The sequence below is a fragment of the Cetorhinus maximus genome, chromosome 2, assembly GCF_964194155.1.
Source record: "Cetorhinus maximus chromosome 2, sCetMax3.hap1.1, whole genome shotgun sequence".
Taxonomy (NCBI): domain Eukaryota; kingdom Metazoa; phylum Chordata; class Chondrichthyes; order Lamniformes; family Cetorhinidae; genus Cetorhinus; species Cetorhinus maximus.
Window position 1 is genome coordinate 97,302,346 of NC_135880.1, and position 17,062 is coordinate 97,319,407.

At 45.3% G+C, this 17,062-nt stretch overlaps 1 protein-coding gene and 1 long non-coding RNA gene across 2 annotated transcripts in view; one reads left to right on the forward strand and one right to left on the reverse strand.

Moving 5' to 3' along the window:
* Positions 1-3,063, reverse strand: part of rfk (riboflavin kinase) — a 31,589-nt gene extending 28,526 nt beyond the window's left edge. The window contains exon 1 of the mRNA XM_078567315.1: positions 2,668-3,063. Within this exon, the coding sequence (XP_078423441.1) occupies positions 2,668-2,749 (82 nt within the window). The 5' untranslated portion in view covers positions 2,750-3,063. The remainder of the gene's footprint in view (positions 1-2,667) is intronic.
* LOC144696080 (uncharacterized) lies at positions 1,836-10,893 on the forward strand. Its single transcript, XR_013580069.1, has 3 exons — positions 1,836-2,262; positions 9,284-10,602; positions 10,772-10,893. It is a non-coding gene; the product is annotated as an uncharacterized LOC144696080 (long non-coding RNA).
* Positions 10,894-17,062: the final 6,169 nt, after the last annotated feature.

A 17,062-nucleotide genomic window follows, 5' to 3' on the forward strand; every position in this document is an offset into this window, starting at 1 on the left:
AAACTGAATGTGAAGTTCTATCATGTTATGATCACAAAGTGTATTGAGATCAAGCTCACTTCCACCAGTGCTTGAAGAATGCAAAATGAACTAATTTAACCATCAACAATGAACCTCAAATTTTCACTGCTCAAATAAATTTTACAGAAAGATCATTCTTACACCGCTTTTAAAACACAGATGTCACAGGAGGTAAGGCATACCTAAATGGCACTGCCTTATTCCTACCTGGGCTATGCAACAGTTGATCACAACTGTCCTTTTCTTCATGAATGGCACTTCATATGAGCAAGTATGAAATGCATGCATCACCAATGGTTTAGAACTAAGCTAATTGTTCTTGCACATTGTGGCATACATAAGATAGAAAAATCAAAAGAAGAATCCAAATTATGACAGATTTTAATTAAGCAAATAGAGAGCTGGTTAGTGAGTCGGATGTCATAAGGCTTAGCTTTCAGATCAACAATGGAGGGAGCAGTTAGGTGAAAGGGCAAGGAAAAATAGGACTAATTGTGCCTGGTTTTGAAAAATTTATAACCCTATGTAATCTGCCAAGGGGCTATTTTTTAAAACATCAGTAAGGTATGCTTATCAAGAAAATAAATACACAGATTTGGGCAGAGGACGTCTGTTATCATTATTTCTGTGTACCAAGGTAGAATTGTCATGCACTTATAAATCAGATCTAAAAATTAAAGAACTGCTGCAAAATGGTAACAAGCAGCCACACTATAACATGCATTAATGTAGCACATATAAGAAAATAATACATCCCAAGGTCTTCAACAGGAATGTAAGGAGACCACATTAAACTGAAGAAGGAGATATTAGTATAGCTGGCTAAAAGTGTGTTCAAAGAGGTAGATTTAAGGAGGGTGGAGAGATTTAGGGAGGGAACTCCACAGCTTAGGGTTTTGAAGATACAGCTGCCGGTGGTGGAGCAAAGGAAGCAGGGCATGCATAAGAGCGCAGAGTTGGAGGCACAGAGTTCTAGGAAAGATGCAGAGACAGGGATATGTGAAAAGTTAGTTCAAAGCATAACTTAGATTCCAGATGTATTCTGAATGCCGTTGTCCTTGACTTCATTATTATTTAGCAAATTAGAACTAAGCCAAACTAGGAAAAAACTTCTCAGTTAAGCATCAGAACACAGTTGAGGAGTATTGAGAAATAATGCAAACCCTGATTTTGTTAGATATTTGAAAGCAAAACATTCCATATATGTGACTATTACCTTAGAATTGTGTAAAAACTTTTAGAAAAAAGGAAACAAAAGCAAGACAGTGAAAATCAGTCAAAAGAATGATGTTCATTCAAAGGACGAGTATGTAAAAAGTCAAAGCATCCTTTAGACTCTTCTCCATTCTAACCGCCCTCATTGATGTTCAAATCCAATCATTTATTTAATTGTTCTTCACAGAACTTGTTCACAAATTGGCCATTGTTTGCCTACCGACAACAGTAAATATACTCCAAACCTCTTATATAGACTATGCAGTGCTTTGGGACGTCCCAGCATTGCAATATAAACACATGCTCTTTTTCTTGTTTTATTTAGCACTGGTTTTCCAACACCTCTTCACTTTGTGAGTCAAAGGGAGGTCAGGGATAAACAGCACAACTTTACTACAGAGCTGCTGAAGGTAGTGGTTAACATAAGCCAAGCATTGCATGACTGGCTGCTCAGGCAACCATTCAACATGGGAATCATAACAGTGGTTATTTTGTTGGACTAGAAATCCAGGCGCCTGTACTAATGATCTGGAGACGTAGGTTTCAATCCTATCGTGACAGCTGAGAAATCTAAATTGCTAATTAATTAAATCTGGAATTTAAAAAGGAAGAATTGGTAATAGTCCCATGATTATTATCAGATTGTCATAAAACTCATCTAATTCAGCAATGTCCTTTAGGGAAGGAAATGTGCCAATCATGATCTGGTCTATATGTGACTTCAGTTCCACAGCAATATGGTTGACTCTGAACTGACCCTGAAATGCTGCAGTAAGTCACCGAGTTGCTTAAGAAGCTGGCACACCACAATAAGGGATGGGCCATAAATGCTGGTCTTACCGGTGACTGAAAAAAGGCAAGTTTGAGTGTGACACGGCAAACATCATCTTCTGCTGGAGGACCACCGAATCTGTGAGGGACATTATTTGATCTACCCGAAGCCGTTAGTCTTCCAGTGTAAAAAGCTGTCTAGGAGCATATGCTGAGGGATGCAGTAAAGCTTGAAGCAGCAGCTACAATGACCATGTCTAAGGCCCTCCAGAAACATTTGGGCTGTATGTTCGACATGAAATGTAGATTGTAAATGTAACCTCTAAATGAGGTGCCTCGCTCCGTTTAGTGTGTTGAAAGAAATTGAACCGCGTTGCCCCTTATGCAAGGTCAACCTGTTCTGATGCAATCTACTTTTACAAATCTTATGAATAAAGTATATTTTTGAAAGGGAACAATCGAGAAGGAGCCCTGAGCCAATCAGCTGAGGATTTCCAGGAGGGGACCGAGTATTGGGCGCAAGGAGCTCACTTCGGATCCGATCGAGCGGAGAATGTACCAGAAAGCCGCACGTCACCCAGAAAACCCGACGTGGATCAGCCTGAGCCCGCATCATTCCCCAGTCACCTTGATGTTTCCGCCCATCTCTGTGCGGTTTACCTGTGCGGATCCCCAGCTCTCTGCTGCCTCGGCCAAATCCTCGCACCACCTCCCCGCGGCAGAAATACGGCAAACTCCTCATGGCCCCAGTTCAATCGATCTCCGCCCAGAAGGAGCCAGGGTTACGGAGAAGCCAAGAGTTTAAAGCTGACAGACGCCGGCCCGGCTCCCCGCTTTCCCAGCCCCGCCGACCGGCCACTTCACTGCGATCGAACACACGAACTCTGATGATCAGTCGCACGATTTCTCAACCGGCTGCGCTTACAGGAACCGGCGTTTAAAGAACACTCTTTCCGGCTTTTTTTTGTGTTGAGTGTTTCCTCCCCTTCCTTTCACATAACGGAAACTGAGGCAGACTGACCTTCCAGTCCAGTACTGCCGCCTGCTGCCTGGAGGACCAATATGACAGCGCCGCCTGGTGCCTGGAGGACCAATATGACAGCGCCGCCTGGTGCCTGGAGGACTAATGCGACAGCGCCACTTGGTGCCTGGAGGACCAATATGACAGAGCCGCCTGGTGCCCAGAAGGCCAGTGTGACAGCGCCACCTTCCCCCCCTCCTCACCTTCCAAGGGCCCAAACACTCCTTTCAAGTGAGCAGCATTTCACTTGCACTTCCCTCAATTTAGTCTACTGCATTCGCTGCTCCCAATGCGGTCTCCTCTACATTGGAGAGACCAAACGCAGACTGGGTGACCGCTTTGCGAAACACCTTCGGTCTGTCTGCAAGCATGACCCAGACCTCCCTGTTGCTTGCCATTTCAACACACCACCCTGCTCTCATGCCCACATGTCTGTCCTTGGCCTGATGCAATGTTCCAGTGAAGCTCAACGCAAACTGGAGGAATAGCACCTCATCTTCCGACTAGGCACTTTACAGCCTTCCAGACTTAACATTGAGTTCAACAACTTCAGATCATGAACTCTCTCCTCCATCCCCACCCCCTTTCCGATCCCCTTTTTTCTAATAATTATTATATATTTTTTAAATATATTTTTCTTTTCCCACCTATTTCTATTATTTTTAAAGTTATTTCCATCCATTATTTTATCTCCACCTTTTAGCCTGTTTCGATACCTTCCCCCCCATCCCATCCCCACTAGGGCCATCTGTCACTTGCTCATCCTGCTTTCTACCCTTAATGTCACCATTAGCACATCCTTTAGCTAATATCACCACCGTCAACACCCCTTTGTCCTTTTGTCTATGACATCTTTGACAATCTCTCCTTTGCCTCCACCTATCACTGGCCCTCTATCCAGCTCCACCTGTCCCACCCCCCTTAAACAGCTTATATTTCACCTCATTTCTATTTCTCTTCAGTTCTGATGACAAGTTCATCATACGGACTCGAAACGTTAACTCTGTCTTCCTCTCCACGGATGCTGTCAGACATGCTGAGTTTTTCCAGCTATTTTTGTTTTTGTGACACAGCCGCCTGCTGCCTGGAGGACCAATGTGTCAGCGCACTTGTTGCATCCACCCTGAGGGTGGATTGCTGGGAATTAACTCAATGTTCGAATGCAAATTAAGGGTTAAGTTTAAAGCCTGAAGTCCAAAACAAAAACAAAAATACCTGGAAAACCTCAGCAAGTCTGGCAGCATCTGCAGAGAGGAACACAGTTAACGTTTCGAGTCCGAATGACCCTTCAACAGAACTAAGTAAAAATAGAAGAGAGGTGATTTACTTAGTTCTGTTGAAGGGTCATTTGGACTCGAAACGTTAGCTGTGTCCCTCTCTGTCTTTCAAACAGGAAGTTGGAGTTCAGAAGCAGATACCTGTGTGTGTATTCTTAATTGCTGAGACGTGACAAAACACTTCAACTTCCAACTTAATTTGGACTAACACAAGGCCCAGACAGTCACAAAATCGGGGTGTTTGGAAGAAAAGATTTTTACGATACAGCATCCCTTTTGGTTTAAATAAAAAGTCAGAGAAGAGTAAGTTAACATGCTTCTTCACTCTATAGGGCCAATTGTGGGTGACATCATTGCAAGACAGAGTGCCAATGAGTCATCTGCCAGATTTGAAGAGGTTTTAAAATCTTTTGACATTTATTTCAACTTGTGAAACAAATATTGGAGGGAGCTAAATTCAATAAGAGAGTCCAACTGCCTCAGGATTTGTCTAGACAACCGTAGACAAGGCAATCCAAATAGTTAGACTGTCTGAACTATGTGAGCAACACAGGATAACCTTAAGGGGAGAGAATAAAACATGCAACAGAAGCCAACCCTCTGTCCAACTTATCAGGTCACAAAGGCACAGGGATAATCAAGTCAGGGAAAGCAGTTCCTGAACTACAGCAGAGTGACCATGCCAGCGCTGCAGTGCAAAGCGCTCTCCCAGGAGAGATCAGTGTCCAGTGAGTACAACCCACAACAAACTGTGCATGTCAAAACCCCAGAAACGTGCCGATAACCCAAAAGTCATCCACAAGATGAAGACTGATAACCCAGAAGCTATGCTTCTTGGTAATGTCAATGATTATGGTTCTTCATTTTGGAATGTTGACATCCAAAGAGGATTCAATGGAGTCTTCTCCTGCTGTAAAAATATCTGCCTTCAGTTTCCAGGCTCCTTTCTCTGGAGCATTTTATAGCGAAGTTTCTCTGCATCTTCAGCCTCTGTTGGGATCTTCTCTTAGCTTAGAATTTCCATTGAAGTTTGTTCTTTCTTTTAGTCTTTCAGCATTTTAGTGAGGTTGAGGGTTTTTGATCCGAGTTACCACCATGTTGGAAGAGTGTTGGCTACAGAATGGCATCTCTTAAAGAAGTCTTCATAGTCTTCAGTAGATTAACTATTTGGAAGTATATACTAACTACTTGTAATGATATACATATACTATATATTATACACATACATATATACAAGCAAGAAGAAGAGAGGTGATTTCATCTATTTATATTTATATTTCACCTCTCCTATTTTTACTTAGTTCTGTTGAAGGGTCATTCGGACTCGAAACGTTAATTGTGTTCCTCTCTGCAGATGCTGCCAGACTTGCTGAGTTTTTCCAGGTATTTTTGTTTTTGTTTTGGATTTCCAGCATCTGCAGTTTTTTGCTTTTATCTTGCCTGACGTCCATATGGCAGGCCTTTGATTGAGTTTTTAAAAAAAATTTCTGCTCTCACACTGACTGCAATCCTTCAACAGGTCATTCCAAAACAAACTATTGAGAAATCCATATGCAGAGTTTCAATTCCCTTTCTGACTGGTGCTTGTTGGTTTCAAAATTAAAGTTGTGTGGGCCAAACTTTTGGTGGTGTTTCTTTTAGGAAATTAGCTGCTCTATGCATTCAACAGGAGTTAGGTTTTTCCAAGAGTTTCCAGCACTGATTGGAGGCAGTCCTGAAGATTTGATCTCATGATGTTCTGATCAGAAGATAATGTTATTTGTTCTATTTCCCTATCTCAACAGTAAAAACTTGCATTTACATAGCATCTTTAATGTAGTTAAAAACTTCAAGGTGCTTCACAGTTTAATGGGAATAGGGCTGAAGGTGCAGGAGGTTGGTGTCATGGTAGGGGGCCTGAAGGGAAATAAAAATGAAACAAAAGTGCTTTGCAGCTAATGAAGTACTTTTGAAGTGCAGTCAATGTTGTAGAAAATGCTTCAGCCAATTTGTATACAACAAGCTCCCACAAACAGCAATATTTGTGTTAATGACCAGATAATTTGTTTTTGTGTTGTTGATTGAGAGATAAATATTGGCCAGTACAATAGTACAATACAATAGAATTGTGCCAGGGGATATTTTACATAAACCTGAGTGATCAAATAGAAGCTCAGTTTAGCTTCTCCTATGAAAAACAGCACTTCTGACAGTGAAGTGCCCCCTCTGTATTGCACTGAAGTGTCAGCCGAGATTGTTTTGTTCAAATCCTGGATCGGGATTTGAATCCATATCAATGTGACTCAGAAACAAGAGTGCTATCAACTGAGTCATGATTGACATAGTAAGGGATGGATGCAGCAGAGGTAGCTGAATGGATGATTTTAAGCTTATTGACAAAAAAATGCCTCAGCTCCTCACAATTGTAGAACAATGGAGGTGGGAGCAGGGCAGGGTATAAGAAGATGTTCTGTGGAGAATGAGGCCAGGGGCTCTCTTTGCATTCAAGGATGATCCTAGAATTGTGAGCACTTTTGACAGAGGAGAACAGGAATTGATAGTGCTTTATGTGGTCCAACCAGTTCCCATGATTAATGGCCAAACATGTCTGTCATAAACTTTCAAGGTTGCATCACTTGAATGTAAGAGAGTGGAGATAAGGGCTGTCTGTTCCAGGGGAATGGCCAGGCTGAAAGAGAATAATGAGGATAAGTGCATCGAAGGTGGAGTTAAGTGTGTGCTTCAGCAGATCAGTAGTATGGTATGAAGGTCTGGCACATACATTAATGTGGGACTGAGCAGAGATCTGTAAAGACCTAGACATGGAGATAGCTCCTTGCTTGTTCCCTTTACTGTATATATGTATATGTGTATAATATATAGTATATGTATATCATTACAAGTAGTTAGTATATACTTCCAAATAGTTAATCTACTGAAGACTATGAAGACTTCTTTAAGAGATGCCATTCTGTAGCCAACACTCTTCCAACATGGTGGTAACACGGATCAAAAACCCTCAACCTCACTAAAATGCTGAAAGACTAAAAGAAAGAACAAACTTCAATGGAAATTCTAAGCTAAGAGAAGATCCCAACAGAGGCTGAAGATGCAGAGAAACTTCGCTATAAAATGCTCCAGAGAAAGGAGCCTGGAAACTGAAGGCAGATATTTTTACAGCAGGAGAAGACTCCATTGAATCCTCTTTGGAAGTGCAGCTTCAGAATGCAGAGTTCACAGAGCCAGCAAGGGTGGGTGAAATCTTTTAAAGTTCCAGGCTGCAGCTAGTCCTGAGAATCCTTTCACTAATCCAATGTCAGAAGCGCCATTTGAAAGAAACCTATTGCTAAGACCTGGTCCCCAACTCAGAGACTCAATGTGTGGCCCCCAAGCTGGTGAAGGAAAAAAAATTAAATCTCTCAGGAACACCGCAACTGCCCAACTCTGAAAACAGCAAGCTTACATTTAAATTTGAACGCGTTGTTACTCGGAAAAGCAAACGGTTAAACAAAAGAAGTTGGCAGACAGCTGATTCAGGCAGCCATTGTTAAAAAATGTCCTTCAAGAAGCATGCTATTGCCATTTTGCAGAGCCTGCCAAAACTGGCAAGCGTGGAAAATCCTTCGTATTGCAGTGAACAGTGATGCCATCTTAAAAGCCTGTGAGCTCTTAAAGCTGTATCCATACTTTAAAAACATTTAACATGGATCACAATTCAACACTTCTGTGATGTTTGTGTTTAATGTTTATGCTTTTTTGTAAAAGGACATTTTTGTTAAAAAGAATTGTTATATAAAACCTGCCAATAGGTTGTGCGAAGTCCTGGATGTATTGCCCTCTGGTGGAGAATAAGGAATAAAGGCACCTTCTGTCTTTCAAACAGAAAGTTGGAGTTCAGAAGCAGATACCTGTGTGTGTATTCTTAATTGTTAAGACGTGACAAAACACTTCAACTTCCAACTTAATTTGGACTAATACAAGGCCCAGACAGTCACAAAATCGGGGTGTTTGGAAGAAAAGATTTTTACGATACAGCATCCCTTTTGATTTAAATAAAAAGTCAGAGAAGAGTAAGTTAACATGCTTCTTCACTCTATAGGGCCAATTGTGGGTGACATCATTGCAAGACAGAGTGCCAATGAGTCATCTGCCAGATTTGAAGAGGTTTTAAAATCTTTTGACATTTATTTCAACTTGTGAAACAAATATTGGAGGGAGCTAAATTCAATAAGAGAGTCCAACTGCCTCAGGATTTGTCTAGACAACCGTAGACAAGGCAATCCAAATAGTTAGACTGTCTGAACTATGTGAGCAACACAGGATAGCCTTAAGGGGAGAGAATAAAACATGCAACAGAAGCCAACCCTCTGTCCAACTTATCAGGTCACAAAGGCACAGGGATAATCAAGTCAGGGAAAGCAATTCCTGAACTACAGCAGAGTGACCATGCCAGCGCTGCAGTGCAAAGCGCTCTCCCAGGAGAGATCAGTGTCCAGTGAGTACAACCCACAACAAACTGTGCATGTCAAAACCCCAGAAACGTGCCGATAACCCAAAAGTCATCCACAAGATGGAGACTGATAACCCAGAAGCTATGCTTCTTGGTAATGTCAATGATTATGGTTCTTCATTTTGGAATGTTGACATCCTTGTAAATGGTCATGTAACAAATTTTATATTAGATTCAGGTGCCAGTGACAGTCCTGTCAGACAAGGGACCATGGCTAAAAGACCATGCCAGGAGGTATCTGACTTCCAGTCATTAACATGATCCTGGAACCACAGAGGTATGGTGGAAGTAGTACAAGGAGAATGATCAGCAGTCTGAGAAGCCGCTACCTCCAACTACAATGAGGGTACAGCTGGTCAACGCAGCAACTATTGTACACATACTACAGCTTCCAGCCAGCCTGCCATGAGCACAAGGGATGCGGGAACCTGGTAGCAGTCTCCCACCATCGACAAACAGAACTGAGCGTTTCTCTTTTTTTTGCCACAGGAACGCTCTTCCACAGCCACAGAGGGCATTGAGATGGCCTACACGAAGAAAGATGAGAAAGAAGCGCCGAGGAGATGAATACAATGTTTATCCACCCCACAAGAAATGATTTACAGTAGCAACAATCACTGATCAATGCAATTGCCGAACCGACTAACTGTTGTTCAAGATGAAGCAATGGAAGAAAAGAACAAAAGCATACACAAATGCCAGCCTAATGTCCAAGCCAACAACAAGAACTGGAACCAACGAGCCTACCCCACTCCTCTGACAGAGCAGCAAATAAGATATGAAAGGGCTATAAAGCCTCCAGAATGCCTCAACCTGTAAACTCAAGGACTTGGAGGAGGGAGATGGGGTAGTGATAATATTGTAGTCATCATAATGTAGTAATCGCAATAATGTGGTAACAGCAATGTAAATGCATGAGACCGCTAACAATGTAAAACATGGAGTAAACCAGTGTAGCTTCATATACATTAGATAAAAACTTGGGGACAAGTGTAGTGCAAGGGCCTAGCACATACAGGGTTAGTGAGGACTGAGTATAGTACCACCCACACTGTGATGTAAGAAGGCACATGATGCAGCCCTAAGGTCAATGTGCTGTTGAGCAGAGACGTGTAGAAACCTAGACATGGAGATAGTTCCTTGCCTGTACCCTTTACTGTATATATGTATACAGTTACATGTAGTTAATAAAAACTTGTTAACCTACTGGAGACTATAAAGACTTCTTTAAGAGACACCATTCTGTAACCAATGCCCTAGCGCCTGACAAATAGCTGCAGAAATGTTGCAGTGAATGGCTGGCCAAAGGTTACAAAGCAGGGAATTTGAAAGTGCAATTGTCAGAGACTTGGGGAATAAGTTTTCTAGTGGTGAACACAGATGAATCTGGTTTTGGGAGAGGGAACCAGAGGTATGGATGGAGACCGAGACAATGAAGTCATCAGAGATGACCATATCTGTGATTTACACAATCAGAGTAGCAAGGTGAATGGCTTGCTACGCATATGGTTAGGGGGAGTTTACATGGAAGGAGACATTAAAGGGATGATAGGACGTCAGTAAATTCAGAGGAAGGGAAGGTGCAAGAGGGCTAGGGGAAAACTTTTTGATAAAAGTCAGTCTGCAACTATAGTGATTTGGGTGGGGCAATTAGTAAATGGTGCAGCCAAGTGGGGATGCTTCATTTAGGGGAAAGTTGCTAATGGTATGTTGATTATCTTGTCAAAGATTCACAAGTGCTGGGCATTGTTTGATTAAGGACTGAGAGCACATATAAAGAGGGTCTAACAGGTGTCAGCTGTGGCTCAGTTCATAGCACCCTCGCCTTTGAATCAGAGGGTTGTGGGTTCATGTCCCACTCCCGGAAACCAAGAACTGTGATTGTACTCAAAAGAGTTGCAATCTGTGACTGTTGATAACTCGAAAGAGTATCAGCCTCCAAAATAACATATAAAGAGGGTCTACTGCTTTAAGGAGCTGTTATCTTGTTTATTTCTTATTGGTTTACTCAAAAGAGTATAAAGAGGGTCTGTGGGGACACTGGGTTAATAGTTAGGAAGCAGAGATCTGTGATGCTGCTTCCTGTGAATAAACCTACTATCAAGGAAAAGATTTGTGTCTTGCTTTGTTCTTCACAATCTGGCTTGGATCCATTGAGCAATAAGTTGTTATCATACCCAGTCAAGATTCTGTCAAGTTCAATTCATGGTGTTGATGCCACAAAGGCCTTGTTCACAAGTGAACAGACATTCTGGAGGGAGATGTGGAGACGGATGGTGATAGCCAATCCACTGGCAGAGTCCACAGTGTATGGATCAGGAAGGGTGAGTGGGACAGGAAGGAGGTAACTAAGATTAGCATGGCTGGCTCATGCTGAGCTGGAAGGTCAGCGAGCAAGTCATATGGGAAAGTTGGGATTGCTTCTTGTATGAAGGCAGTGACAAGTGTCTTGATGGGCCTTTTGCAGGATGTCCAGAGAGGCATAGAGGGATGCTGTCAGCTTATCCAAGAGAGACTCAAGAAGCAGGAAAGTAAGCAAGTCAAGGAGTGCTGAAGAGTTGCAGTAGGAATTCACGAGGACAGAGTACAAGAGAGAGGAGCATTGAAAGGAGGTGTGACAACTGTTGAAGGAGCCTTGGAGGGTAAAGGGAAAAGAAGAAAAAGGGGAAATGGTCTCAGGTCCAGAATGGCAACCTAAATGTATATGCTAATTAACACAGAGAAACTCAATATGCATAAAATTCAAGTTCTGACAAAAGGTCAGCACTTGGTGACCTCAACTTCAAGAGGAATTTGGAGGTGAATGCACTCAGCTTTGCATAGCACTTACGATGATCCCAGCGGTTCTACGGATTCAGGTGGGGGAGGAGGCTCATGCAAGCCTCCGCAGCAGCTTCTTCGTGGCTGTCTTGTGGTGCCAGGGCAAGGGTGACAGAGCCAGGGAGAAGGCAACCTCAGGACAAGGGCAAAAGCGCCGGGGGGTGGGTAATGGCAGCATCAGCTGAAGTTTCGATACAAACACAAGCGAGGGGATGGGTGGGATGGCGGGGGGAGGCAAGAAAATGGCTGGGCTAATGGTAAAACATTTTAAAGATGAGCACTCCACCGCAGATGAGAGTTTAGCTTGAACCCAATTGACATGCTTGGAGTCAGCCTAGTGAAGCGAATGTGCCCATTCATGCAGTGCAAATGCTTCACAGTGCCAATGATTGCACTTCTACTGTTAACCCCTTGCATGCACACTTCAAATTCGAATGAGTGCTATGGTGCTGCAGAACCATTGTGCGACTGGGAAAGCCTCATGATCCTCTTGGGAAAGGTGGCCATCGAACACTGATGGAGTGACGCACTCCTAGTTCCTTGCATTATGTTTCAGTTGACATTGAAAACTCACCCTCATGGCACAAGCAATTGCGAAGCTTTGGGAGCCCAGGTTAGTAAAATGCCTGTGCCTGAGATGAGAGTTCAGGATGCAGTTGAGTGGCTGAAGCTGCTGCCACTCGATCATGTGGTATGTGGCAATGCTGTGTGTGGGTATGGTGAACCATCATGAATACTGAACACTGGGCACCCATGTGGTATCCTGGACTCTCCAGCATGTGTTAAGGGGCTTTGAGAGGCAGTTGTAGGCAATGGCTTGACCAAGAATGATCCTCAGGAGACAATTGCTGATCCTTGCGTCTCTCTGTTTGATACTGCAGTGAGGAGACCATCAGGAACATGGAGTCTGGTGATCTCACTGTCTGCCTCATTGCTTGTAGGCTGATCAGAAGAAGGAGAAGAATGCGATAGAGGCGCTTGGCTCGCCAAAGGGAGGAGCAGAACCCTGAAGACTAAGGGCCTCCTCCGCATGCAGAGGATGAACCACACAGAGCTGTCATTCGTAGATGCATTGCTAGACTCAACTGTCTGTGCATGTGCAATCTGTAGATGAGCGAGAGCCAGTGTCGCCGACACCTGCACATGTCTAGGCACCTGGTCACGCACATATGCCACCTTCTGCAGGATTTGGCACCACAGGGACTTGGAGGGCATCAACTGCCAGTGGCAGTTAAAGTTACCGCCCGCTCAATTTCTACGGCAGTGGCTCCTTCCAGGGCTCCACTGGGGACCTTTGCAGGATCTCGCGAGCCTCTGCCCACAAATGTATCCAGGAGGTCACAGATGCTCCTTTTGCCAAGGTGACCTTTGTCAATTTCGGCAGGGATCTGGCAAGACAGGAAGCAAGAGCATTGGGATTTGCTGAGATTTATGGATTACCACAGGTGCAGGGTGCCATCAACTGCACCCATGTGGCTCTTAAATCTCCCTGGCAACAAGCAGTCCAGTGTGTGAACTGCAAAGGCTTCCACTCTCTCAATGTTCAGCTGGCCTTCAACCATAACAAACGGAGCATGCAGGTGTGTGCAAGATACCGGGAAGCATCCAAGACTCGTACACCCTCAGCAGGTCTTAGATCCCTGACCTCTTCCAAGGACCACACAGGAGGCAGGGTTGGGTCCTCAGGGACAAGGGCTACCCACAAAGGATGTGGCCAATGATTCCTATGTGGCGGCCTCAGACACCTAGTGAGAGATTGTACATCGAAGCTCATGCCGCAACCCAGAGTTTGGTTGAGCACACCGTTTGCACCCTGAAAATGAGGTTCCGGTACCTGGACAGGGCTGGTGGAGCACTGCAGTACACTCTCCAGAGAGTGTCATGTATTATTGCTGTGAACTACAGAACCTGGCGATGCAAAGGGGGAAGACCTGGATGATGAGGAGGTGCTAGAGCTGTATATCTTCTCCAATGAGGAGGAAGTCAAAGGTGATGAGGTCCTGGAAGGCAAGGGTGCAGGAGATGAGGCCATTGGACTGGCCTGACAAGGCAGGCGTACTTGAGAGGCCCTCATTGCCGCATGATTCCAGGAGGATGATGGAGAGATGCAGTGAGGACACTCCTGAGATCTTTACATTGCACCTGGGAATGTCTGACACCTGTCTGGCTGAGCGCAGTGCACACACACTCTGTGAAGAGGCTCATATCGAGATGCTGCTGAGAAACAGCGGCCACATGAACTTTAAGACAACTGGATCCTTTGGCAGGCTTCATCAACTGTTCCCTTTAGCACCTCACCTTCACCTGTCAGGAATGGGTGTAAAGAAAGGAGGGGGTGGAGGCAGCCCAGCCTCAAAGGTACTAGGAACACACAGAGACTATCACAGAACCCAGTGATGCTCGGGTATGAAATTCTTGCAGCAAACACAAGCCACAAGGAGGTGCATGCACTAACCTGGAGAGTGACTTTGAAGCTGGACAATCATTATTCTTAAAAGATTACACTCTGCACAGGGGAGAGGCCCTGGACTGTGACAGTGGCCTTCGTTTTGTGCAGGAAACCAGGTTTCACATCTGACTGACACAAACACTGCTCAACATAACAAGGGGCCATAGACAAGGAGACATTCTTGAGAGTGAATTTACAATGGTCAACAATAAATACAAGTGATTAACACCCTTGCCCATGTTGTGCAACTAAATCTTCTTGACCTTTCTAACACTGCCGCTATGTCTTGGTGCTCGCCCAACATCCACAGCAGAGGTGGAGGTGGCCTGCTGACTGCTACGCCTTGTTGTCTGTGATGACCTTGGCAGCTATCCTCTGGAGGGTCGAAACCTGGAGGTCCGCGACCTGCTTTTGGGGTCCTGCTGTGTGGCAGTGACACCATCCTCAGCCTGTGGAGCTGGAGCTGCTAGGGTCACAGGAATAGATAATTCAGATGGGCTGGACGCTCCCAGACTCGGGTGAATGGCCCCAGCATGCACCTGCTGATCATCCTCCCTCTGGATGCCTGAGGGCCTCTGGCTTGAAAGGAAGGAACAGCTGAGATGCTCCATCCCCTTTTGTGTTGACACTGATGGATGTCTGCAAGTGCCTCTGCGATGGAGTGCAGCTCCTGCAGCAATGCAGGATCAATGTCTTGGGCCAAGGTCCCCATGACGGCCACCATCCTACCAGTGTTGACTTCGGCGCTTAGGCATGCTGGTGCTATAGCCTCAGACTGAAGGTGGATGGACTCCTCCATCGTGTCTCGCAATCTGAGGAGTGCAGCGGACATCCCTTCCTGAAGTTCCCGAGCTTGCCTTTGCAGCTCCAGCAACTGTGACATGATCGAGTCAGGGGCTCCTCATCTGACTCAGCCTCAGCAAATTTCTGGCCTCCAACAGTCATCCGAGTGCCAGAAACCTGGAAAGTCCCTGCCTCTGCTAGTTGTGGACCAGGCAGTGTGATATGCTCACCAGATTGTGACCCCAAGGGCACTCTCGAACTAGGACCCACCGAGGTATGTGTCTCTGTGCTGGTGGAGGGTGTGGATGAGCGCTGTGACAGGTCTTCAATGTCAGTGTCTACGGATTCCTCTTCCATGGTGTTCTCGGGGCAGGATCTGGGAACCTGGCTCGTGGACCCTCTTGGCTGCTTTCCAGAAGTGCCTTTGAAAGCACGGAGAGAAAATTGATGCATGGCAAGGGACTACGGAACAGGGGAACTGGGTCACAGCATGATTGTCTGATGGATGTTGCACTATTGGACCTTCATTTGGTTGAGTACCGATGACCTTACCGTCAGCACAGGACTGGTCCAGATTGTCACCGGCAACTGGATGACTCTATTTTCAACATCTGTGAGGACCTTGATGTCAGGCATTCCTCTACCAGTCTGCAACATCTCCCTTTTGTTCTGTACCAACTTGTCCTGCATGAATACAGATGGGAGAGAGTGTCAGCAGGAAGCCTGCCAGGCCAGATGTGAAGGATGCCTGGCATGTGTGGGTGCAGGGTAGTGCTATGGAGGGGATAAGGACACAATCCGCACGGCAAATGAAGGTGTGTGTGAGAGAGTGAATGGTGATGTCCCTTGAACTGGCAGTGAGTGAGATTCCTGTGGATGTGTGATGGCTTTGTGAGTGTATGAGTTGAGAAGAGTGATTTACCCTGGCTGAATGGAGGAGATCATCCTCTTTTGATACTGGGTGGCTGTTCTCTTTTGCAGGGTCTTGACACTGACTACCACTGCCACCAATTAGTGATCTTGTTTGCTGGTCTTCAACCAGAGCGAAGGTTGAGGACATTGCGGTGGGCCTCCACTGTGAGCAGGTGCTCGAAGGAGGTGTTGCTAAATTTGGGGGCAGCACATTTCCTCCCTTTGGTAGCCATGACTTTACAACACCTTTTGATCCCTTAGAGAGTGCTAGCTCTGTGCAGGGGTGCCCTTTATATATGTTGCTCAGAGTACTGAAGGCCTGAGGTGACGGCCAGGCAGAGGAAGCAGACGTTGTCCCGCCAGCGATCTGACATGAAACCCATACCTCCACATTTGTTCAACAAAGTGCCGCATGATATGGTGAAAAAGCCAACATTGCCGTGGGTAGGTCAACTGCTGCTTTCTCCGCCCGATATCGGGCTTTGTGATTTCTGTAACGATTCCGTCCTTAGAAATCCAAAGAGAAAGGTCGAGGTATCAGAACAGTGTGGGACAGGAAGGGGCAGAGACATTAACAAAACATGTATATAAATGAATAAGGTCATTGCAGGGAAAAGAAGCAAAAAAATGAAATTAAAAGTCCTTTATCTGAACGCACGAAGCGTCTGCAATAAGATAAATGAATTAGTGGCACAAATACAGGTAAATGATTTAGATCTAATCACCATGACAGAAACATGGGCTTGGATTTTCTGTGCCCACCGGCATCAGGTGTGTTTGGTGGCGTGAGCAGATAATATGGCGCAATCCGTTTCACAACGGCATGAAACCAGTTCGCAATCGTCCGCTCAGCCCGCCGACGGTAGGCCACATTTTCTGCCATCAGACATCAGGAACATCATTGTAATACGTCTGCAGATCATTACAAGCCCAGCCCACTGGAATTGCATCCCCCCCCGCAACACCGCTAGATCGTTCGTCCACATCGGCGGGAAAGCACGCCGATGTGTTTTTGAAACAGCGCATAAAAGACATGCATTTGGCGGCCTTTGAGGGGAACTTGGAGATGAGTCTACAACAACGATGTGCAGCACTCACCAGGGTCACCCGTTGGACTTCAAGCTTGAAGAGCGTTCGGGGGTGAAAAGGGCAACCCTGCCTTTAAGGCGACTTGTTGGGGGGAGGGTAAGGGTGGCCCTGTCATTGAGGCGAATTGTGGGGGAGGGCAAGGACAGCCCTGCCGTTGAATATAGTGCACAAGCATTCCGGGTGGGGGGGTAGGGCAGGCAAGGGAAATGGCCATG